Here is a 21,875-nt window from a genome sequence, read left to right as displayed (position 1 = left end):
CATACAATCTACGATTGCAATTCGTGAACGGCATCGATAATTAGGTTGTGCAACTCGTGCTTTATCGCCAAGCAGCGGAACTCTTCCACTCTGGAGGAAAACAGGGCGTCATAGAGTACGCGGTCCAATTGCTTGACCAACGCCAAGTCGCACAACACCTCCATGATTCCCGAGAAGGCGTCCTCATCCTTTGCCCAGCCGGCAAACCCGTCACGCTGCAAACCACGAACCAAATTCAACATTTGGGTGGTTTCGATTTCCACGCTCGGAAGCAAGGCTGAGGCCGACGCAACGCGACGCAACATGGTATTTCCCTCGGCGCGCTGGTCAAGGTCGTTGCGGTAGAAGTTTTCCTTCTCTGTGCTGAAAAGAGCTTCGTCGGGGTGGAGGGTGCGCTGGAACTTGCGCAAAGTCATAGATACGGCAGTGGCATGGTGAGCCTGCAACGCTTCAAGGGCAGAGTCGCCAAAGGTTATGACGTACCGGGCAACAAAGGCGTCCTGGACGAAGCGGGGGATGGGTGTGAAGGAGAGACGGAAAAGGGAAGCAACGGAGGTGGCGGCGGTGTTGCGGATATCCTCATCTTCGTCGGAGAGAAAGAGATAGAGGGAGAAGTGGACAAGCGATACGTACGAAGCGAAACACTGGGCGGACGTAGCCCCCTCACATACCTTCGCAAACGCAATGAGCGACTGCAACGCCGCCAACCTAACCTGATACGGCTTGCTATCTTTCGAATACTCAACCACCAACCCCATCCACCTCTCAAACACTTTGTTGTCCCCCTCGAGACATAGTCTCCCTACAAACGGCCCCATTGCCTCAAGCGCCGTGGAACGAACATCCTCCGAGAGGTGGTCGGCGGTAAACCCGATCAACACACTCACCCGCTCACGCGACGCCAGACCCGCGTCGGTGAGAAGGCGTTGCAAAAGCTGGAGAGCCTGTGCCTGGACATAACTCCAGACGTCTCCGCTGAGTAGTTCCCAGAGTGCGGATACAATGTCGAGCCGGGTTGCCATGCTTATCTCACAAATATTATCACTGACGAACTCAATGGCGGTAGTCTGGACCTCGTGGAAGTCGGAGCGAAGCGCTAATGCTATAAAATCGCCTAACGCAGCATTTTGCGTTGCGAGATAGTGCGCAAGTAAAACGGCCGCGGTATCTGCAAGAAGCGACATCTTTGGTCCATCTAAGAAGCTTGACGGGAAGTGCTGGGAGAGAAAAAAGTGACCTAAAACGCTCACAAACGTCTCGGAGAGTTTCAGCTCCATGACAGAGCTGTTGATCAACGAGACCAAGTTCACGTACGCCTTGGCCGTACTCCAGCAGCTGTTGCTTAGCAAGAACCTAGGAAGCTGCGCGTACGTGGTCTGCACTAATCGTGCGTCTGGCGCGGTGTCGTACGACCGAATGCTGTTTTTGATCAACTCCTGGACCGCAAGAATGCTCCCGTGTAATCCGTTCTGATCCTTGGTACTCGCCTCTTCGAGAATCGCAACGCACGTGCGCGACACGGCCTCCGGCGCGATCACCGCAGGGTATGCGCGCGCGGCCATCTCGCGCACCTTCCACTGGGGGTTCGCGAGGCACCGGTGGAGCCACGGCACAAAGTCTGCCATTCCGTCATACCCCGATACCGCCTCCAACCGCGAGAGAATCGTCAAGATTGGGAATACCGTCTCAATGGTCCGCGTTGTGTCTAAGCCGCCTTCCACCGACGCGGCAAGCTGTGCTAGCAAAGTCGCGCGGACAGCCTTAAAGCGCGAGAAGAACTTCCGCGCAGGCACCTTTGTAAGACACGCACCCACCTTGTCCGAGCCAAAGAGCCGGTTCTGCAACGCCGTGAACAACATCACCGCGCAGTTGCGCATGGACCAGTTCTGGGACGCGAAGCGCGGCAATGCGAGCGTCAATGCCGCGTCCACATGAGCCGCACACGCGTCACCGAGTGCTGACTCCACAAAGATGTGGTTGATGCAGTTGAACGCGTGCACCTGCGGAATATCGTTCTTCTCCTCCTTCGCGGCGTCCACGGGCACATCCGCGATCGCAATCAATTCTGCGAACGTGCGGGTTAACAACGGTCTGTTCCTATCCGTTTCCGCCGTCAACACGCCCGTCACGATGAAGGGAATGCCCCCGGAGCGCCGCGTAATGTACGAGCTAGTTGTCTGGATCGACGCCAAACTCTCGCGTAACCAGCGCTCCGGTTGCGCGCGCAACGCCACGTCACCATTGCACCGCGCGCAGCACGCGATGAACGTTGGGTACACCGAGGAGAACGCGCCGGGATGGCGGATGACCAAGAGCTGCTGGACGATCATCGCGCCGCTCTTGACTACCCACGCCCCCATCAAGCGTGCGGGCGCGCGTGCGAGCATTACCCGCATGAGGTTCGACGACTCCTTGACCGCACGCCACGCGTACGACAACACCACCTGCTCGGCCGGACCGTACTTCGCCTCGAGCTCGGGGAGCAAGTTCTGCTGGAATGCGGCCGGCAAGTTACCCTCTGGCGACTCGTGCGCCATCAACGGTTGGGTTACCTCCCAGATCTCAAACATGGACGCCACCAACTGGTCCAATTTTGGGTCCAAAATCGGGTCTTCTGCAAAGCCAAAGCCCTCGAGAAGCACGCTGATGGCGTTGTAGTAGCCGTGCACGGACTCGGTGTACGCGGCGCGTGCAAAGTCGCGCTTCGCAAAGGCGACGGCGCTGAGTAACGCGTCGATAAGCTCGACCAATAATGCATTGTCCTGCGTGAGGCTAAAGACGAATTGTAAAATACGCGCACCGGAGTCTGCGTTGCGCCCGCGGATTGCCGCGAGCATACCGAACGATCCCGTGCACAAGTCGCGCACCGCGCGCGCGCTCACGTGTGTCGTGAGGAGCGGGCGCGGCCACATGAAGAGTACCTGGATCGCGTGTTCACGCACGGCTTGGAATTCGTTGGTGACGTTGTCGATGAGGAGACGTGCAGCTGCGTGTGAGTAGAGGTCCACGGAAAAGGGATAGTCCAAATGGTTCTTTTCGAAAAACTTGCGATCAACGCGGTTGTCCAAGCCAGACTTTAGTAACGCCGTGATAACCTTGAACCCCGAGTCGAGGCGCTGGAACGACGTACCGGGCCTCATCTGGGCATACGCGGTATCTGCAAGCCAGGTCAAGAACCGTTTTCCAGTGTCAATCGATAGCGTCAACTCGGCGATTCTGGCGTCCACAAGCGCCGCATTCATCTTAGCGCGGCCCTTTTGCATCCTGGCAATGTCGCGGTTCATACTATAGCAGGAGTCGCGTACACGCGCAATGAATGCACGAAGCAACGACTGGAAGCGGTCACGGAAGCTCGCATCGGTTTCAAGGAAGAATCCAGCGATAACCTCGCGCAACACGTCATAGACATTGTTCTTGACCGACTTGGAGCCCTTTGCGGATGCGGTGAGCACTGCAAACGCGCCGATGCGAAAGTCCGTTGTCTGGTGGACAAGTAGCGTCTTCATGTACTCAATAGAGATGAGCGCATCGCCGTCAAACGGCTCCTCCACGATTGCTAAGTCCTGACCGATACGCACACACCCGAGCAACAAGTCAATGTCGCTATCGCGGGTTAAGTCGAGCGTTGCGCCCAAGCCGCGAATGAAGCCGCGGTAACTGGCGTGCGAGAGCTTGAAAAGCAGCGGTAACAAGTAGATTTGGAGGTTACGGCGGAGGCGTAGATCGTGCAAATTGTGGATGACGGTGTCCTGCCAGAGTTCCAACCATGCACGCTCAGCATCCGTATGCGATGCAGCCGCGAGCATTGCCTGGAGCAGGCTCTTGTAGATGGCGGTGATGGCACGTGCGCATGTGCTCAGCAACGAACCGGTACTCATCACCGACATGGCAAAGTTGACAAACGTGGGGTATGCGGTGAGGATGTACGCCGCGTCGATTTCGCGCGAGAGTACCTCAACCATGAAGTACAACGCGCGCGAGGTGATGCTGACCTTGGTGATGGCGAAGTCGATCCACGCACGGAGCACGCGTGTGCGCGCGTCCGCATCGCGCACGTCCTTCAAAAGCGCTACCAACTTGGAGAACATCTCCTTCAACGAGTTCCCCAAGGCCGCGCCGCTGGTGTTGAAAAAGTCAATCACGTAATGGAACAAGTAGTCAACCACCACGGGGTCCAAAAGAGCCTTAAAGGACGGTTTCTGACTAGGATTTGCATGCAATATTTGGCCCGCTCGAAGAAACCAGATTGCCAACGTGTCACAGACGTTGATTCGGTATTTTGACAACCCAGAGGCGGCCTGTAAGGAATTGTAGATCGGGAGGAAGAGCTGGGTGATGTGCGCACAGAGCTCCGCGTCCGTGGCCTTGTGCGCGATGAGATATTTTTTGACCGCAACGATTTCGGTCTCACCGATAACCGCGGTGGGACCTAGACTACCCACTTCAACAGACATGGTTGTTGAAAAGAGAAATGGTACAAGGAATGATCCCATGATGGACCGTATATAAATTTTTCACCAAGATGCAGGATGAGGACCCATACAAACATTGATGTGTGCCGGATGGGGGAGTTTGATTTAATCCTTCCACTTTATATGTTTTGTCTTGAAGAGAATATTATGAAATGAATATCTATCTCCCATGTAGGTCACACAATATTACTGCTCCCACTGTATATTCATAAGCAGAGGTCAATGAAGGATAAGAACACGGACGGGGGTTCTTATTGCAGCACATGGATGGATATACAAACTGAATTGTGAATATCCCACTCAATAGAAGTTAATCCCATTACTCGCACCTTAGATAAATTCTGGTCAGGGGCCATTTCATATACAATCATGGACACGAGAGACCAACTCTGGTTGGAATCCTGCCGGTCACCTGACTTTTGGTGTGCTCACGTATGCAAGGCTTACTTCCCGCCGCACGCAGGCATAGTCAGTCTTTTTGTTGGGGTAAGCACAAATTGATGGGGAGGTTTTTTTCCTGCTTTAACCTCCAAGCAAATCCCTTTACTGGTTCTACTTAGAAGCTCACGGATGACCGGTTTTTGCAACCTCCCTGACGCCATTCTCGACCGTGTGGTTGCGTTCTTACCGCAACAATCTAAACTCCACTTAGCCCAAACGTCGTTCCGGTTTTATAAACTCTCCACCAAACACCTCTACCGCTCGCTATCGTTCCAGGAGCATGTCATCTTGCAAGACCCCACTGGGTTCGCTGACTCGCTCGCTACCGGAATCAGTGGTTTCCAAAACGTCCTCATGTCGGCCGAGTTTGACGAAAAGTTGATGACGGTAAGGCAAAACATCTTGGCCAACTCCGTCACCCTAAACCCCGAGTTGTTAGCCCACATCCAGGTCGTACGCGTTTCAAAGCTCTACGCTGCAGGCTCCGATGCTCACGCCTCCATTGTTGCCTTCCTTGAAGTGGTTGCGGCGGGGCCGAACTTGCGCAACGTCCAGATCGTCGACCAGACATTGTTAGCACAGGTAAACCCTCTCCTCCAGCAGTCAGCTCTGATTGAAGCCGTGACAGTTTTGAATGACCCACTGGTTCCAGTGCAGGTTTCCCATGTGAACCTTAACCTCGCGCGCGACTCTCCCGATATCGCCGCCCGGTTGCTTCCCAGCCTTCGCCGAGCCACAGGAATCGCTTTCGGGGAGAACACCAGCTATATCCACACGCTCAAGGCATTGAGTGCGTCCGGACCTCTTACCTTGTCCCGTCTCACAATTAATCTCCACCACGGCTTCAACGGCTTCAACGATGAATTGCGCACGGAGGTCCACGCGTTCCTCAACGCCCTCGATTTCGCCAAGCTTGCCCGTCTTGAGCTCCGATTGGGGTGTGAATACGCCTATGAATGCGAGTGTATGACGGAATACCTCGACACCTTGGCACCTAAACTCACGGCGCTTACCCACGTCTCTATTAGCGAAAAAGCCATGTACAAGGACCACAAGTTTTCCGAGAAGTGGGACATGGCGGTGTTGCGGTTTTTGATCCAAATCCCGGCGCCTATCCGCTACTTGAGTATCCGCCACTACACCCCCGTTGATGGCAACATCAAGGACGGGCTCGACGGCAACTATATCCGTCGCCGGGTCTTGTACGAAAATGCCTTGCCCAAGCTAGCCTCCTTGGAGACGTTGGTGGCGCCGACCTTTATGCAATCGTGTGCATGCTACGAAGTGTTGATGTCCGATCTCCTCTGGAACGGCTGTCAGTGTCCATTCTGCGAGAAGATTCAGTCGCTTCTCGACGATTTCATTATCCACCACCAGTACTACGACGTGGAGGACGGTGATTTTAGGGACGTGATTACCCCAAGGTTTTTTGCTGCTGCTGGCGATGCGATGAGCAAGCGCCTTGTCCGCCAGGTGTCAGACCTTGAGTTGGTGAGTACTCCGCCATGTGTAGCGAGATGGGGCTTCCACGGGTACTCGGACATTACCTGTGGGGAAGACTTTGAATGCGATTTCAACCAGAGCGCCTTTGCGCCGTTGGTGATTGTTCTATCGCACTTCATGGAGGCGTACATCAAGTTCCTCATGGGGAGCAATCTACGATTGAGAGAGGTGGTGCTCAGTGGGGTGTATTTTGAGCTCGGAACGGAGAGAAATGGTACAAGGAAGTTTAGATGCGTGTATGATAATTGCTAATGTATAGCACCAAAGCTTGGCAAACAACCGACAGATTGAATAAAATTACGTTATAGTCCAATACCTTGGGGTTACGATATAAAATACGCTCGGTTTGGCTGTATATTTCATGCTTGCAGATCGGCGTAAGGCGGAGCTGGCTCGAACGGGCCGTCGGGCGCGCTCACCGGCACATAGATTGGAGCCTGGATGTCTGCTTCCGGAGTGATGCCGCTCAAAACCAGAACTGGGTGTCTAAGCAGGATTTTGTGTCGGGCTTTCAATCCGAAAAAGGATCCCGTTTCGTCCTTGGTGGCTTTGAAGATAGCATCGGTCCTCAAGGCGTATGACCGCTTGATATTACACACCGAAAAGTCCGGCACGACGCCCTCCATGACCATGGTTGTTTTATACACATCACGTGGCAATTCCACCTCAAAGAGGTGTCCTTCGTGTGACGGGACTGCTCTGGCTAGATCAATCTTATGGAGTCCTTGGAATTTACACAAACGGATGTTTCTGACCCCGGATCGCCTGTACCCCTGGGCTGTGACGACGGTGAGTGCTTCGAGCTGAATCTCCAATTCACTGAGGTACAACTCCCCCAAGCCAGATGTTTCACCGTTGGAGAGCTGGAAGGTGGAGGGATGTAGGGGCGTCGTGACAAAAAGGCGGAAACTGGCCGGCGCGTTCACCTGGACGCCAGGGACTTCGTAAAACCTGACTTGGAAGTTGATTGGAACGTTTTTAGCCAATCCGGGGGATATCACAGGGCCGCTGTGTGTGTCACTGCTGCCAAAAATGCGCGATAAGCGCGAGGGTTTGGTACTATCCAGAGGAACGTCTCTCGATTTTTTTTCCTCATCAGCCCGCAACGGCATCTTCCCCACAAACGTGTGTTCCGCCTCAAACACAAGATTCAGGTGCCCCACGTGTTTGTCTATCGGCAAGAATGTGAAATATTTGTGTTTGCGGGTGTTGAAGCTCATGATCCCCTTCTTCTTTGCCACAACCTTTACAAAATGCTCCACCTGCGCACTTGCCGAAGACATGCCGGAAATGGTTTTCCTCTTGCACGACGGGGGTAAAGCGCACAGGATGTGTTTATTTTGGCGGAACACAAAGCTGCGGTGGTAGATCAGCTCGTCTTCGTTATTGGCAGGAAGCTTAAACAGAAATTGGTAGCGGTGTCTGCCTGGAGGCAAGGTGAACTGCACGCCTGGGCTTGCGACACTCAAGACGTTTTCTGGCGGGAACACCACTAGTTTCTGGTAGACAAGCTTGTGCTTTTCAGTGTATGTCAGTGTGGTTTTGCCTCTCTGCACTCTGATTAAGCTCCGTGCCACGCATTCTAGCTTGATTTCGATGCGATCCAATGTGAGCTCGGCATCGTTTGTCACTGTGGCCTCGCCCTGAACGGTGTCAAAGTTAGTGTACAGTTCTTGGTTGATGCTAATGTCAATTTCAACCATTGAATCTCTGGGGAGGGGTGAAGTTATTGGGTTGGATAGTCTACCGAGCAATGGACAAAGGATTATAGAGCTGTAGGACGGGTCTGAGGCCACGGAGAGCAAGTATGGATTAGATGTAGGGTAAGCGCAGAGCTATGGGTGTTGAGGTATATATAATCCAGAGCTTTACTACTCGAGCTCTTCCCTGCTCAGCCTCCCAGTGAATGCAGTGTCTCCTAGGTCCATCTGATTGTTGTCTTTTGACATTGTTACCCGGCCTACAGAAAGCTTTGAGTTCCTTGACGCACGTATGTAAGGCTGGCGGGCTCCAAGCCCACATCTGGCCGCATATCCGGGGTGCATAACAACGACTGTTTTTAACGTTTCACTCGGTAGCGATTGGTGGGCCGGAAAGCTTACCACTGAGGTTGATAGATTTAATTTATTACGCGTTTCTTTAGCGGTTGTATACGATGGTGGCTTTTTTGTACGTTTGTTAAACGCGTTGGCACCGATATGCACGATGCAACTACGCCCGTCATTTTGTATCGTTTTAAACTGTGGATCGACATGTATGGGAACTCAAATACAAGATCCGGTATGAAATTTAGAGCCCCTGGCGAAAATATCCTAAGCGGCGATGGAAGCCATGATGGAAATCACGGCCACCACCAAATGCATGGCTGTAATCGACATGGAGGTTGAAGCCCTGCTATTGAACAATCCCATAAGCATGTGAGTTTTCTTTCGCGGCTTTTCCGAGGCAGAAATATCGACGGACGAAAGATCCTGAACAATTTCCACACCAATGTCCTCCGGGTAGCGGCTTCCGTCTGGATAGAATATCTTGTACTTGGTGAAAAGGTTGGAAACTTCAAGGTCTACAAAGTTTCCCCGTTCAACGCTCACCCCGTCAAGAATGAGATCCTCGGCAAGTGATTTTGGGAGGCCTTTTGAGACATCTAGGTTCTTATACGTCTCCTCACACATCGGGATATTCCGGTGAGGCGAGTGCTTAGTCTTGGTAAAGGGTTTATCTTCCACCATTTCGAGCTGGTTTCTTAGAGCTTCAAAGTCTTCCAACATCTGCACGTTTCCAGACGCATCAATGTCTACCAAGCCGTAGTTATTAGCTTCCTGGGAGTATTCGTACACCAACCCACCGCTAAATACCCCAACCATGTCTTCGGAGAAAATGGCTTTGACCTCTTCAAACAACCTGGGAGTCACTTCGTTGCACCCAAACTCCGAAAAAAATACTGGCTTGGTGAACTTGGCATAGTCCTCGACGAGCACATTGTATCCACTGGTATAGAACGTCTGTTCTCCACACCACTGATAAGAATTTACCCCGTAAAAGTCCACAGATACAAACGGGTCGTCCTCTGCGCATTCAAGATATTGGGAAAGAGGCATTCGGTAATTCAAGTCGTCTGCGGCCGAGTAGCCTACGGGAATGGAACGAGGAGAGTTGTAGGCGATATATGTCTTGATATCTCTGATCAAGGCCTTTGTGTACACCGGAGATTCTCTGGCAGATTTTCGATCATTAATGATTTCGTTTCCGGCAAACAACCCTAAGGTGTTGTTGTAAAAGGAGAACTGTTCAACTACTTTGAACACATGTTCCAAGTAAAACTCGTTGTACGTGGTCCATGGCTCATATCTGTTCAAGTGTTGGTTCTCCAAGGGAGAGTTCACGTCTATCACCACGTAAATACCCGCCGAAGCAAGAAGGGTCATACAGATATCGTGGTTGAGGTCTGGATTCACCGAGTACACACGGATTGTCTAGCCAACGCATTAGTAATTTACTGAAGGGGATATTTTGGTCAAGCGTACATTGATACCAAGCTCTTGGAATAGGATAATGTCTCTGGCGCAGGTGTTGGGATCTGAGAGTGGATCGAAGTTTGCCGTAACCGCCGACGATCCACCAGGCTGATAATCGACCCCCTTGATAAGAAACTGTAATAGGGGGGGTGCTTCGTTAATATTTCGACCGGGTATTCAGTATGGGGGTATTGCGTACTGTTTCCTTGGTGATTGAATCTATAAACTTCTGGCCGTGGATGGTAATGGGGTGTATAGACGCATATAGGCCTTGGATCAAGCAAGCTACTACGATGAAAGACGTCCAGCTGGAATACAGGGGATACATTTTGGAGTCTATCAGAAAGCGTATGGACTGAATAACAGATGTATAGCCGGTAATACAGGCTTGGCTTGTGTATGTACTCGATACAAGTCCAGACACAGGCCAGGTATAGTTAATCACAGAACTAGGATTTAATGGCGGGTGTTAACGCTGGCATTTACCGTTTGGTGTCTATCAGCGATGTAGGTCTCGACATCAGGGGTCACAAACACATGAGCGCGCATATGCGCCGCATTTAAATTTCGACTGTAGTCAAAAAATCTATGATATATGCGAACGTATAGAAGTGTATTTTGCATATTATCTCTAAAATCATTGGCTAGTATCTTAAAGTTTATAGTTAAATGCTGATCATGAATTTTTTTATAAATAAGTGGTACATATGCTTGAATAGGCATGCATAAATATATTTTATAAGTTTAATTCAAATATATAGTATATAGCAAAATACGTATACGGTACAAGCCTATCAAATTCACATACATGCACCGAATTAGCCAACTTTAGTACAGATGTTAATGCTAACTTGATCCGCCTTTAGGACATCATGACCAAGATCAATATTAAGCTCAGCCAGGTATGTGAGGGATATTCCAATAGCATCGATGGATGCTAGTTGTAGAATTCCCGCAAAGGCAGCAGCAACGGACTGCCTTTTTGAGGTAGATGGTAGCAAATCGGCAAATATCACATTAGTGCAATTTCTATTCGTTTGAATTTTCCCGTAAATCTGCCCCTTTGACTTCACATACGAATAGAATTTTTCGTCTTGCGGACTTAGTTTCCGAGAATTTGCAGGGTTGAAGGCAGTATCATCCCAAGAATCTGGTTCTGAACTTAAACGTTAGTCAATTCATGAAAGTATATAGTAAAATAGCCGATAACATACCTTCGATCAATGGATAATTTACCAGTACCGCCCCCGAGGTGTACCTTCTCTTTCTCTTGGGGTTTGAGCCACTCCGATTAAGATCATTATCGCGCGGACCAGAAGAGGAGCTAGAAGCACTTCTCGTTAGTTCCATCTCAAAATCATCAATTTCAGGAAACAAAATGTTGAAATCTTCAAACGGATAAGGGCGGAATTGCTCTGGGGTCCCAACATTGAAATCGCCCATGTCGAAATCTTGGGGTTCAAAGCCATCGTCCAAAAGAGGGATGGTTATGCTGCCAAAACTGGATCGGGTAGCAGAGCTTTTTCGGTTGGAGCCACCTCGTCCAATTTCATAATCACTACTTGAGCCCCGTCTCCCTCTGGGGATTTCGGTCTCCAGGTAACCGTGACCTTCGGCGGTGGACGGCAGAACCTCAGTCATAAACCAAGGCTTGAACCCCAGGATCTTTCCGGTAATATGGGGACCAAATATCATTCCATGTGTGATATTAAAGACAGCGGAATCTCCTGTACTTTTCTGGAACAAGGCTTGGATTTTCAATCCCGTCTCATTCTTTTTAACGCGTTTGTTCTTTCGCTCCGCCATTTCCTCCAAGTATTGGTCCCTAAACCCCCGGAGCTGCTTATTGGATAGAATAGTAGTCTCATCAATTGAGAGTTTCCGGAGACGGGGGCCTTTTGTTGCGTTGGGAACGACAAGGGTCACGGCCCTGGTAGACGAATCCCTCAGCAGTATTGTCTTATCGTTTCGTTGACCATTCAAATCCGAAGCACTAAGCGTACTGCCCTCGGGAATATCAAAATCACAACCCATTTCGAAATCTTGCCGTATGGATTGATCAAAATCACTCAAAGGTTTCAGACGGGGACTACAGCCTACCAACCTCGAAATTTCCACATTTGCCATGTTCCTTAAACCACCATTTTCATCAAACTCAAAGTCTGAGTTGCCAAGAAAATCCTCTCCAAGAGGGTTTCCAAATTCAACATCTCTCCAGCTATGGCTAACCGGGGGTACAGTACTGATCTGCCCTTCTCCATGAATGTGGTATGCAGCTTCAACGCCAAGAGAATGATCTGATATTTGGACAAGAGGTGAGTCGTTATGGTTTTGTGTCATATCTTGCAATTTGATTCTTGTCCTTCTATCGTCCTGTTCGTATCCCATATCTATATAACTAGAAAATAGGTCTTCCAAGTTCAACACGGGTAATAGGTCCAAGCTTATGTTGAACAGAGGATCGTTATCAAGAGGCAAGGTCCGGGCTCTGATGCCTTTGTGATCTGGCAATGCCGATTGAGCTTTAGCCCCTCGGAAGAGATCTCTCTGCAATTTTAAACGGGCTATACTAACGTCCAGATAAACGTAATCCACCTTCTGCTTGTACAACAAGGTAACCCCGTATAAAAGATTTGACGACAACCTCAATGCCATGGAGTAGGAAGGGTTGGTAATTATCTCACAGGCATCGGGGATGGAGGCAGATAGAACATCCTTTTTAACAACCTTGCTTTGAAACGAATTGTTTCCAAGGGTGGCAAGGATCCTGTCGAGAATATCTGTTAGTGATCATTCTGCGGAATTGAGGCTTATCACTCACCAGATGGTACCAACACCGCTCTTTTCGCTCAATAGTAAATCTTGGCTGAAAAACATGTAGGGTGGAATAACGACCTAAATTCAATTCCCCTAAGCTGGGTTTATTAGTCCAGAATATTGTGAATTCGAAGGGGTTTTCAAAAGCGACTTTCTGTCTGCCCATGCAAAGCATCAACCTGCACGTCCAAGCTCTGATTATGCCGAAAACTGCAATATCGGATGCAGATGCAATCCACCCTTTTTTCCTAGAAGGGAATACTTTGGAAATTTTAAATCACTCAGAATTAAAGATTAAACGTTCAGAGAAGGTTTAGAAGTAGGATGTGTACGCAATTTATCAGGTTAACGGTATCCATCTCCGGAAGAGTGGCCTTCGATAAGCTATTACTAGACATTCTCTGATTCATAAAATTAGCTATAGAAATGCGGTATGCTACCCCGTATACATTTTAAGCACCTGAAATTCGGATACCTACCTATATAGACGGCGGTTTGAATATAAATTTTGACTGGTCCAAGACTAGAGCTGGATCAGCGAGGGAAAACAACCCTAACTCAGTTGTCATTCCTAGTTATCTCACTGCGTTCTCTATATAATTCTTGGCTCTGTGCTGGGAAGGATTCCTCCAGTCATTACAATTCATCCTTGACATGAATAAAATGTGCAAAAGGGTACGATGGTAACGTTTTCACCGGATCATTTTTAATTAAGCCGAGCTCTATTTGACGATCTATTAAACTATCTAAATTGTCCAAAATATGATTCCTGACTTTTTCAAATGACTTGTATTTGATAATGCCCTCAGGTGCTTCGAAAAAAAATTTTATACAATGGAGGAACCATGGGTTCATCCTTCGCTTCTTCAATGCTGTAAAATATAGGGTGTTTGGTAACCTTTTCAAGGGTTGTCTTTCTACTCTCACATTGAACTCTGTTGGTGGCACACTAGAGTTTACTTTTTCATCGGCTTGCTAGGCGTAAATATTGCTCTTCAACAATGTGGTTCTAGCTATAGTACCAAAATGCTCTTTCTATAAGGTCTGCGGGTTGCATGCGGCAAAACCACTTTTCCATCAATAGTTTAAGCTCGGTTTCGTAGTACGGAACTTCACTGTGGATCACATCCATGTTCTTCCTTGACACCAAACAGGCCTCCTGGGAACGGAACCTCTGCGGCTACCAGGTAATACATGCCATCCGGGCGTTTCTGAACCATAAAGAAATCCTCCTTGGCCATATTAGAGACTTAGATCAACGGATGTTCCTTTAACGACTCAGTCATGTCTAAAACTTCATCGGTCAAGTTATTGTACACGATTATACCATCATTGGACTGGAACAACAAGGGGTATCTCTTCAGTATATGGGCGCGGACGGTTTCCACCAACTCCAAGCAGGCGTCATCGGATTCTGGTAACGAGGCAATATTTGTGTCCCCGTACTCGTGGAAGATTCTCTTTTTCTTTTCGAGATAGTGCCAGTAGTACCTGTCCATATCCAACTAGTGATTTATGTCTAGTTTGAAAATACTCATGGTTTGATAACGTGGCCGTCTGAAGGGCCTCCACGGCCTATCATAGGTTCTCACCTACTCTGGGGTGATCATCAATGGTGTTGGTTCTGGGACTGGTATATCTGGAGAGGAAGAATAGTTCGAAGGTTCTCTTTTGCCAGGGACGGGAAACGTCCGGCCATAACTTTTAAGGAGCAGAGTCACTCGGTGACTAAAAAAGGTCAATCCGAAGAACAAACTGGCAAGAGAAGTGAAATGTACGTCATGAGGTGTGACCTAAAGCAGATATACGCATTCTACTTAATTACATCAAGCGTATTTATTCTCGTATTTATATCATAGAAAGTCGTAAAAAAAAGAGTTTTTGGGGAGATTGATAGCGTGATAAACAGAGATAGAGTTACGTAGAGGTATCCGAATAAGATACCGTTATTCCGGATTTATACTTTCAATTTGTATATCTTGTATATTTTATCACTATACGTAATGGAGGATGGCTACAGAGCTGAACCCTAAGCAACGATACGAAACATATATTCGGTCAAATATCTAAATCGAAACTATGGAGCTCTACCAAAACGGCATCATAATAGCATTCAGTCCCGCTGGTAAAGTTTCTAGCTCTGCTAGCATTCTCTTCAACACGGTTTCAAATTCTTAGACCCTATTTGAGCTCTCGAAATATGTACTTTCTTTCGTTTTCCCAATTTATATACCCCTTCGTCTAAGTTACTCCCCGACTTGTGTCCACTATAGATTAAGCGATAGGGCTCATCAGTCCTGGACGTGCCTGGACCGTGAATCTAAAAAGAAACGTGGGACGCGATCGAGACACGTTGATAAATGCCTACATTACCTTGGCGACATACCAATGTTTTCCCTCAACATCACAGTCATTATGGTTGAAGAAAAATACATTGGACTTGGCTTGGCCGTGTCGTCGTCGATCGCCATCGGTACCTCCTTCATCATCACAAAAAAGGGCCTTATTGACGCCGCCAACAAGGGCGGTGCGGCGCTGGCGGACGCTTCCGCGTACCTCAAGAACCCCATCTGGTGGGCGGGAATCTCCACGATGGCGGTGGGGGAGGTTGCCAATTTTGCGGCGTACACGTTTGCGCCAGCAGTTTTGGTGACGCCGCTTGGCGCGTTGTCGGTGATTATCGGCGCGGTGTTGGCGTCCTTCTTTTTGCATGAGGAGTTGGGGACGTTGGGCAGAATGGGCTGCGCCACGTGCTTGTTAGGGGCCGTCATCATTGTGTTGCACGCGCCACCTGACAAGGACATCCAGACGGTGGATGAGATCTTGGGGTACGCGGTGAAGCCCGGATTTCTCTTCTATGTGTTTGCGGTGACGGTGTTTGCGCTTTTCATGATCTACAAGATCGCGCCATACCACGGGACGAAGAACCCGATGATCTACATTTCTATTTGCTCCACCGTCGGGTCTGTGTCTGTGATGTCCATCAAGGCCTTCGGGATTGCGTTGAAGTTGACCTTGGAGGGGAACAACCAGTTTACCCACGCGTCCACGTACCTCTTCATTCTCTTGGTTGTGGTGTGCATCTTGACCCAGATGAACTACTTCAACAAGGCGTTGGACCAGTTCGACACGTCGATCGTCAACCCGTTGTACTACGTAACCTTCACCACCGCCACGTTGTGTGCGTCCTTTATCTTGTTCCAGGGCTTCAACACCACTAGCGCCGTCAACATCATTTCGCTCATCTGCGGCTTCTTGATCATCTTCAGCGGTGTCTACTTGTTGAACATTTCCCGTAAGAGCACCGACCACCAGGAGTTGTTCAGCCACGGCAACGGGGTGACTGACATCCCGATGGACAACGGGGTTGGCGGTTTTACCGCCAGAAGATCCATGCAGGTGAACCGTACGCGAATGCTGTTGAACGACGAGGAGACAGTTGGGTTGAGGCGCGTGGACAGTTTCGAAATTAGTGATGAGGAAGGGAGATTCTAAAGAGAACCACCACATCCAGGCTAAGCATCGAGAAGCTCGTCAGTGTGCACCGAGCGTAGATTCTCAGAGTCAGCGTAATTTCCCAGAGTCGGCGTAGATTCCCAGAGTTGGCATAGATTCCCAGAGTCAGTGTAGCTTCCAGGTCAAGTGTATATATTATAGAGCATGCAGAAAGCCTTGGGCTAAAGCGGGTGAGGGGTGAATGTAAGTATGGTACGGGGGATGGGGTATTGGCCGATAGGACATGTATAATATGAGCTATACTAGATATTCAGTGGGGAATGCGTGAACAGTCTAAACCCATACTAATGCTTAAATACAGAGGTTTAGGTGTTTACGGCGACATAAATAAAGTAAATGAAATGCTAAACAACAAATTGAGAGAAGGGATGCTTGGTGTGGAGAATCCTAAGAGGCTGCGGGTGGCCAAACAATGTTGGAGTATCGTGAACATTGACTCAATTCACTACACCATATTACAACTACATATAATAGCACTTATCAGGGTAGCCGAGAGAATATGTTGATGAAATAACAGCCTGCAGAACCCTGTCGACCATCAAGAACCCACCGTATCTACCACTCTCTATATAAAAGACCCACCGTATCTACTACCCTCTACATCAGTGATTGTATCGAATTTATTAGCAAACACCGGACTAAAAGTTTACACCCAGGAAAAAAATAAATATTCCAAGCAACAGACTTCGTTGCCACCTGACCCATTTAGATATCGTCAATGTCCAACTCCTCGTTGTCATCACTGCTGTCATCAGCACCGAACTCGAAATTGACCTCGTCCTCGTCATCGTGACCAAAGGTGTCGGTTTCGTTGATCTTGGCGCTCTCTGGCAACTCACCGGCGGACTTCAAGGCTCTGGCCTCGTCGGAGTTGTACTTGTGCACAACGTCACACTGGTCGTCCTGGAAGTCTCTCAAGGAGCACAAGATGATGTCACCCTGAGCCATCCAGACTTTCTTTCTCAACTTGCCTCTGATGTGGGCCATACGCTTGATCCCGTCAAAGCACGAAGCTTCAACACGGCCGTTACCCAACATCTTGGTGATTTGCGCGTACTCTTGCTGTTCGTCTTTGAAGATCAACTCACGTTTCTGGTTGTAGTTGTCATTCTTACCTCTTCTTCTGTTTTTACCACCCTTACCCTTAGCTTTGGCCATTTTGAATAGATTTTGTGTATAGGGAGGAGTTACAAGGCTCGTATTCAATCCTCGCGTGTTCTTTTGTATGTGAAAAAATTTCCACGGGCTTAGGTAAGCGAATGGGTGCCACACGACTACATGTCGTACATCACAGGACAAAGAGAAGGGCCATTCGGGTCATCAAATATCACGGACCGTTTACCACCAATTATTCACCATGGACCCGTTTGAAGCGCGCCTAAAGTTTATCAACCTTCTCAAGAACCTCACGCCGTCACACCAGTCGCTCACCCGCGCCGCTGCCTTTGCGATGGCTAACGCAGAGCTCCAGGAGGACTTTGTTAATTGCATTCTCGAGTCCCTAGAGGCCACCGATCTCAATTGCCGCGCTAATATCTTCTCCTTCATCGACGTGTTGGTGTTCCAGGCTGTGGCAGACAAGAGCTACGACCCCCAGACGGCGTATCCCTACATCGCGCCGCTCCTCCCCAAGATGCCCCAATGCCTCGAGCTAGTCTTGCCCGCGGGGCCGAACGCTTTGATCAATTTGCATAGCACATACGTCACAATCAAGAACATCTGTAAGCTCCTCGCGTGGGACTGCTCGTTCTGGAATGAGCAGTACAACGCAAGGTTGACGGATGCAGATATGGAGCGGATCGAGCGGAAGGCGCCGTTTGAAAACGCCATCAACCAGGGTAAGGGACTAGATGGTGCGTGGCAGGTCTTGCTTGATCGCAAGCGACAGGGAAAGTATGAGCGTGTGTGGCTTGTAAAGCATGGCGAGTTCAGGCGCGAACCAGAGTCTGAGCCCTCGTTGCGATTGACCAAGGAACAGATCTTGTTGCGCATCGAGGCGGACCGCGAGAGAAATAAGCGTGCCAAGGAGAGCTTGTGGACCGTCGACCGCCTTGAGGACGGGATTTCAGTGGCAGAGTTCCGCAAGGTGTACGACAGCCACGGCGCGTTGAACGACGAGGATCTCAAGGAGCTTGACGAAATTAATGCCACCGCGGAAGATAGTTATCTGGTTGCACAGTTTTAGCCATTTAGGCGGAAACCCTCCCCCAGGGAACACATACGTTGACAGCAGTCACGGGACGAATCTGGAGGTTGGTCTGAGAGACGCAAGTCAATACAATATGTGATTCTTTCAGGTATACCGAAACAGTTGTATATATTATGTTCCATCAACTTTAATACCCCACCTTAGAACTTTTACATATATAGGTATATATTCTACAATTGCACACCGTTATAGACCTCACTTCAAGCCTTTGCTTAAAATCGTCAAGAGGTCATTAAACCCCTTGACATCCATCTTAGCATACGTGCCGTTGTTATCGCCAATGGCAACACTCAATACGTTGCGGGCCTTGCCGTTGGATTCCAAGTCATTAAAGTACTCAAACGCCGGCTCAAAGATGTAGGTGGAAGGGCCACAGACAAAGAGCGACCCGAGCGGCTCCGGATATTCCACATCTGGGACTGGAGTGGAGCCCAAGGATGCCAAGGACGTGGAGCTCGACCATACACAGTCGCCGTCGCTGGAAAGACGGTGCAAGATGCGAGTCAAAGCCTGCAATAACAAGTTGCTCTGCTGGACAATCACCACATCCTTCAAACATGTGGCGTGAACGTCCACACCGTTGAAGAAGTCGTTGACATAGGTGATGCAGTCGCCAATGACCAGATTGGCACGCTCAGTGTCGTCCTCCATGCTTTTGGCAAGGTTGAAGCGCACGGTGCAGTCCTCAACCTCCAAATAAGACCCCGGCAAGCGCACCACCATTGAGTTGATCACCTTGATTACGGGGTCCATCCAGCTCAACGAGCTTTCGTCCACAATCGCGACCCATTCATCCGTTCCGCCAAACTTGACGTAGCCCCCATTCTCGGCCACAAGCCCCAATTGGGGCAATCTCCGGTACATCCGCTCTAGCACCGACTTTTTGTAGTAGGAGATGACGTACACCGTGTTGAGGGGGTCCGCGAGCAACTCGTTGAGCACCTGGATCATGCGCTGTGTCTGGTTCGACACCAACTTATCGCCTTTGACCACCGTCACGGTGGAAGACACGAAATCCAAGAGAAACAAGCGCTGCAACGCCGGCTTGCAGAACTCAGCGTAGTCCCCTGCCGTCAAAAACTTGACGTTACACGAGCTCCTCACCTGTTGCTCGATCCAGGCATCCACAACGGCCAGGAGGCACGTCTCGACCCACACCTGGGAGTTGGTGTTGACAACCACCTCATAGGCGCTTGCCCAGCGCTCCGCCTTCTCCCCCGCTGGCATTGTCAATGCGTGGAGAAATGCCTCAGACACCTCGTGCATGTCCCACGGGTTGACCAAGAGCGCCGAGTCCTCCAACACCGATGCCGAACCGGTAAACTCAGACAAAATCAACGGTGAATGCTTCTCTGTCGCCACAATGAACTCGTGGCATGTCAAGTTCATCCCCTCACGCATGGACGTCACCGCAAACGTGTCGGCCTCACACAAAAGCGCGAGATACTGAGCAAAGTCAATGTCCTGGTTGAGAAAGACCACTGGCTGGGAGTCCGCAAAACTGGTGGTTAAGCCGTTGATTCGATCAATAATCGGCATGATTTCGCTCTCAAGCTCCTCGTCCCCCGCACCCTTCAAGCAGATCTGAATCAACACGGTCGTTTCGGCATAGCCAGGGTAGGTGTTGAGGAACCGTTCGTAGGCGAGCAACTTCTGCTTCAAGCCCCTGATTCTGTCAAACATGTCGCGCGAAACAATCAAGCGCTTACCGTGCCAGCGCTCCGCCACCAAGTCGCGGAACTCGCGCACCTCCGGCATGGCGAGCTGCGCGCGCAACGCGGATGCGTCAATCCCCACGGGAATCGCCTCCACGCTGATCAAACGGCTGTCGTATGAGATCCCGTTTGCCGACACGTCTGCAAGTAAGAGCCGGTTACACGTCTGGAGAAAGTGTCTCACATATTCGCTTGTCTGGAAGGCGATCGAGTCCGCACCTAGCATACCCGCAAGAAGCCTCTTGCGCTGAGCGAAGCAGCGAAAGACCTCAGACGACGGGAACGACACATGGAGAAAGAAGCCGATCTTTGCGCCGGGGAGCTTCTCTCTGACCATTTGGGGCACAAGTAACAAGTGGTAGTCGTTGACCCAGACAATGTCGTCCTCTGATTTGTACGTCTCCACAATCTTGTCTGCGATGGCCTGGTTCAACGCGCAATAGTGCTCCCACGAGTGTTCCTCAAATGCCTTGCTCTTAGGATTGTCAGGGATCTGGTAGTGCAAGGTTGGCCACAAGATCTGCTTGCAGAAGGAGCGGTAATGCCCCAGGAACGTGGTGTCGCTGACAAACGCCACCTCAGAGCCCCAATTGGCACTCAACTCGGCCGCGATAGCACTCTTTTTGGCATCAGGAATCTCGTCGCACGGAATCCCGATCGTCCCGACCCACCGGCAGCGGTCAATTACCCCGTGTTCGGCTGACAACTTGACTGCATTCTTCAAGCTCCCGTTGCCCTTGCGGAAGGGAACGACGGTGAACGGCGCAGACTCAAACACGTTCTGACTGTGGAGCGACGCCTGGATGTCCGGCTTGGAAAAGCCACCATACGGGGCAAGCTTGCTCTTCTCAGACGCGGGAAGCTCGTCCTCAATGTCCTCAATCGTGTGCGCGGCGTTCCACTCGCGGTAGTTGGTGTTGGTCTTGGTGCGACCATTCCCAAGGGAAAGCTCGGCCAAGCTGGTGGTCACCTGCGACGCAGAGAGGGTTTTGGCAATCTGGCCCAAGGTAGGCGTCTGTGTGGAGGACGAGCTTCTGCTGACCCGGAGCGACGGAAGACCAAGCACCTCATTTGTCCACTTCTTTCCGTCAACGATGGACGCTTTCACGAGCATATTCGCCTTGGACGTTGGCTGGATGGACTTGGGGGTGACGGTTTGGCTCTTGTGGTTGTAGAAGAACTGCTCGTCGCCACTTTCGGTGCCAGGAGCGCGCGAGAGCGCGGCCGGCACGGGTGTCGTATTATTCGCGCGCGCAATTAACGCCGGAAAGATGGAGCTTAGCGTGGGAGTTTTGGAAGGGTGAACCGGCCGTGGAACGCTAAGTGAACTGGACTGGCGTGAGACGAGTTTTGGGCGGGTAGGCTGTTCTTCTTGCTTCTCGACCTCAAACTCAATCGAGTACGGGAGAAATCTGGTGGGTTAGCTAGTGGTCAATAGCGGCAATGACTGGTACATACAATGAGGCAACAATAAGGGTCATGATCAAGGGAGCCTGGCAGTGGATATTATAGCGAATGTGTTTGGTAGCACTGGCACTGAATTGGGCGTCTTAAATCCTCGGACTGAGGAGTAGCAACCGGGGGAAAGTGCTAACAATGCTGCAGGGTGGTCCCAATCGAGCCGCCATGTGGACAAAGAGGAGGCGTGTACGTACCGGGATGCAGAGTTGTGCGGCGCGCTCGATGG

At 50.2% G+C, this 21,875-nt stretch overlaps 11 protein-coding genes across 11 annotated transcripts; 4 read left to right on the top strand and 7 right to left on the bottom strand.

Annotated features, from left to right (window-relative positions):
• Positions 1-8: 8 nt before the first annotated feature.
• Positions 9-4,454, bottom strand: BABINDRAFT_6597 (tRNA methylation protein; the record flags this gene model as incomplete). Its single annotated transcript, XM_019132466.1, has 1 exon — positions 9-4,454. One exon carries the CDS (start codon positions 4,452-4,454, stop codon positions 9-11), a length of 4,446 nt encoding a protein of 1,481 aa, XP_018987304.1.
• A 588-nt stretch (positions 4,455-5,042) lies between these two features.
• Positions 5,043-6,668, top strand: BABINDRAFT_165480 (uncharacterized protein; the record flags this gene model as incomplete). Its single annotated transcript, XM_019130339.1, has 1 exon — positions 5,043-6,668. The coding sequence occupies one exon, from the start codon at positions 5,043-5,045 to the stop codon at positions 6,666-6,668; it is 1,626 nt and encodes a 541-aa protein (XP_018987303.1).
• A 107-nt stretch (positions 6,669-6,775) lies between these two features.
• Positions 6,776-8,119, bottom strand: BABINDRAFT_6595 (uncharacterized protein; the record flags this gene model as incomplete). Its single annotated transcript, XM_019132464.1, has 1 exon — positions 6,776-8,119. The coding sequence occupies one exon, from the start codon at positions 8,117-8,119 to the stop codon at positions 6,776-6,778; it is 1,344 nt and encodes a 447-aa protein (XP_018987302.1).
• Positions 8,120-8,728: 609 nt separating this feature from the next.
• On the bottom strand, positions 8,729-10,259 carry BABINDRAFT_32036 (glycoside hydrolase family 72 protein; the record flags this gene model as incomplete). The annotated part of the gene is made up of 3 exons (XM_019131569.1): positions 8,729-9,889; positions 9,941-10,066; positions 10,131-10,259. The coding sequence occupies 3 exons, from the start codon at positions 10,257-10,259 to the stop codon at positions 8,729-8,731; spliced, it is 1,416 nt and encodes a 471-aa protein (XP_018987301.1).
• A 405-nt stretch (positions 10,260-10,664) lies between these two features.
• On the bottom strand, positions 10,665-12,841 carry BABINDRAFT_174562 (uncharacterized protein). Its single transcript, XM_019130964.1, has 3 exons — positions 12,753-12,841; positions 11,146-12,698; positions 10,665-11,087 (listed from the first exon to the last, which is right to left on the bottom strand). The coding sequence occupies exons 1-3, from the start codon at positions 12,806-12,808 to the stop codon at positions 10,750-10,752; spliced, it is 1,947 nt and encodes a 648-aa protein (XP_018987300.1). The 5' UTR covers positions 12,809-12,841; the 3' UTR covers positions 10,665-10,749.
• Positions 12,842-13,895: 1,054 nt separating this feature from the next.
• On the bottom strand, positions 13,896-14,581 carry BABINDRAFT_160186 (uncharacterized protein). Its single transcript, XM_019128106.1, has one exon. The coding sequence runs from the start codon at positions 14,245-14,247 to the stop codon at positions 13,999-14,001; it is 249 nt and encodes an 82-aa protein (XP_018987299.1). The 5' UTR covers positions 14,248-14,581; the 3' UTR covers positions 13,896-13,998.
• A 582-nt stretch (positions 14,582-15,163) lies between these two features.
• BABINDRAFT_32588 (uncharacterized protein) lies at positions 15,164-16,243 on the top strand (the record flags this gene model as incomplete). The annotated part of the gene is made up of 1 exon (XM_019131596.1): positions 15,164-16,243. The coding sequence occupies one exon, from the start codon at positions 15,164-15,166 to the stop codon at positions 16,241-16,243; it is 1,080 nt and encodes a 359-aa protein (XP_018987298.1).
• Positions 16,244-16,383: 140 nt separating this feature from the next.
• BABINDRAFT_113944 (uncharacterized protein) lies at positions 16,384-16,869 on the top strand. The gene has a single exon (XM_019126860.1). The coding sequence runs from the start codon at positions 16,525-16,527 to the stop codon at positions 16,768-16,770; it is 246 nt and encodes an 81-aa protein (XP_018987297.1). The 5' UTR covers positions 16,384-16,524; the 3' UTR covers positions 16,771-16,869.
• A 41-nt stretch (positions 16,870-16,910) lies between these two features.
• Positions 16,911-17,435, bottom strand: TIF11 (Tif11p). The gene has a single exon (XM_019128105.1). The coding sequence runs from the start codon at positions 17,420-17,422 to the stop codon at positions 16,970-16,972; it is 453 nt and encodes a 150-aa protein (XP_018987296.1). The 5' UTR covers positions 17,423-17,435; the 3' UTR covers positions 16,911-16,969.
• Positions 17,436-17,621: 186 nt separating this feature from the next.
• Positions 17,622-18,449, top strand: BABINDRAFT_33358 (uncharacterized protein; the record flags this gene model as incomplete). The annotated part of the gene is made up of 1 exon (XM_019131631.1): positions 17,622-18,449. The coding sequence occupies one exon, from the start codon at positions 17,622-17,624 to the stop codon at positions 18,447-18,449; it is 828 nt and encodes a 275-aa protein (XP_018987295.1).
• Positions 18,450-18,668: 219 nt separating this feature from the next.
• TPS3 (trehalose 6-phosphate synthase/phosphatase complex subunit) lies at positions 18,669-21,669 on the bottom strand (the record flags this gene model as incomplete). Its single annotated transcript, XM_019130338.1, has 2 exons — positions 18,669-21,600; positions 21,647-21,669. 2 exons carry the CDS (start codon positions 21,667-21,669, stop codon positions 18,669-18,671), a joined length of 2,955 nt encoding a protein of 984 aa, XP_018987294.1.
• Between the last annotated feature and the right edge of the window lie 206 nt (positions 21,670-21,875).

The sequence above is a fragment of the Babjeviella inositovora genome (assembly GCF_001661335.1).
Source record: "Babjeviella inositovora NRRL Y-12698 unplaced genomic scaffold BABINscaffold_2, whole genome shotgun sequence".
NCBI lineage: Eukaryota > Fungi > Ascomycota > Pichiomycetes > Serinales > Babjeviella > Babjeviella inositovora.
Note: the sequence above shows the minus strand (reverse complement) of the source record. Positions and strands in the feature narration are given on the sequence as shown.

Bases quoted from the DNA above. Each gene is read 5' to 3' on its own strand.
- BABINDRAFT_174562 (XM_019130964.1), bottom strand. From the start codon at position 12,808: ATGTTTTTCAGCCAAGATTTACTATTGAGCGAAAAGAGCGGTGTTGGT. The intron at 12,699-12,752 runs GTGAGTGATAAG...TATTCTCGACAG, and splicing joins AGCGGTGTTGGTACCATCTG to GATCCTTGCCACCCTTGGAA. The intron at 11,088-11,145 runs GTATGTTATCGG...GTTTAAGTTCAG, and splicing joins AAATTATCCATTGATCGAAG to AACCAGATTCTTGGGATGAT.
- TIF11 (XM_019128105.1), bottom strand. From the start codon at position 17,422: ATGGCCAAAGCTAAGGGTAAGGGTGGTAAAAACAGAAGAAGAGGTAAG.
- BABINDRAFT_113944 (XM_019126860.1), top strand. From the start codon at position 16,525: ATGCGTGAACAGTCTAAACCCATACTAATGCTTAAATACAGAGGTTTA.
- BABINDRAFT_160186 (XM_019128106.1), bottom strand. From the start codon at position 14,247: ATGGACAGGTACTACTGGCACTATCTCGAAAAGAAAAAGAGAATCTTC.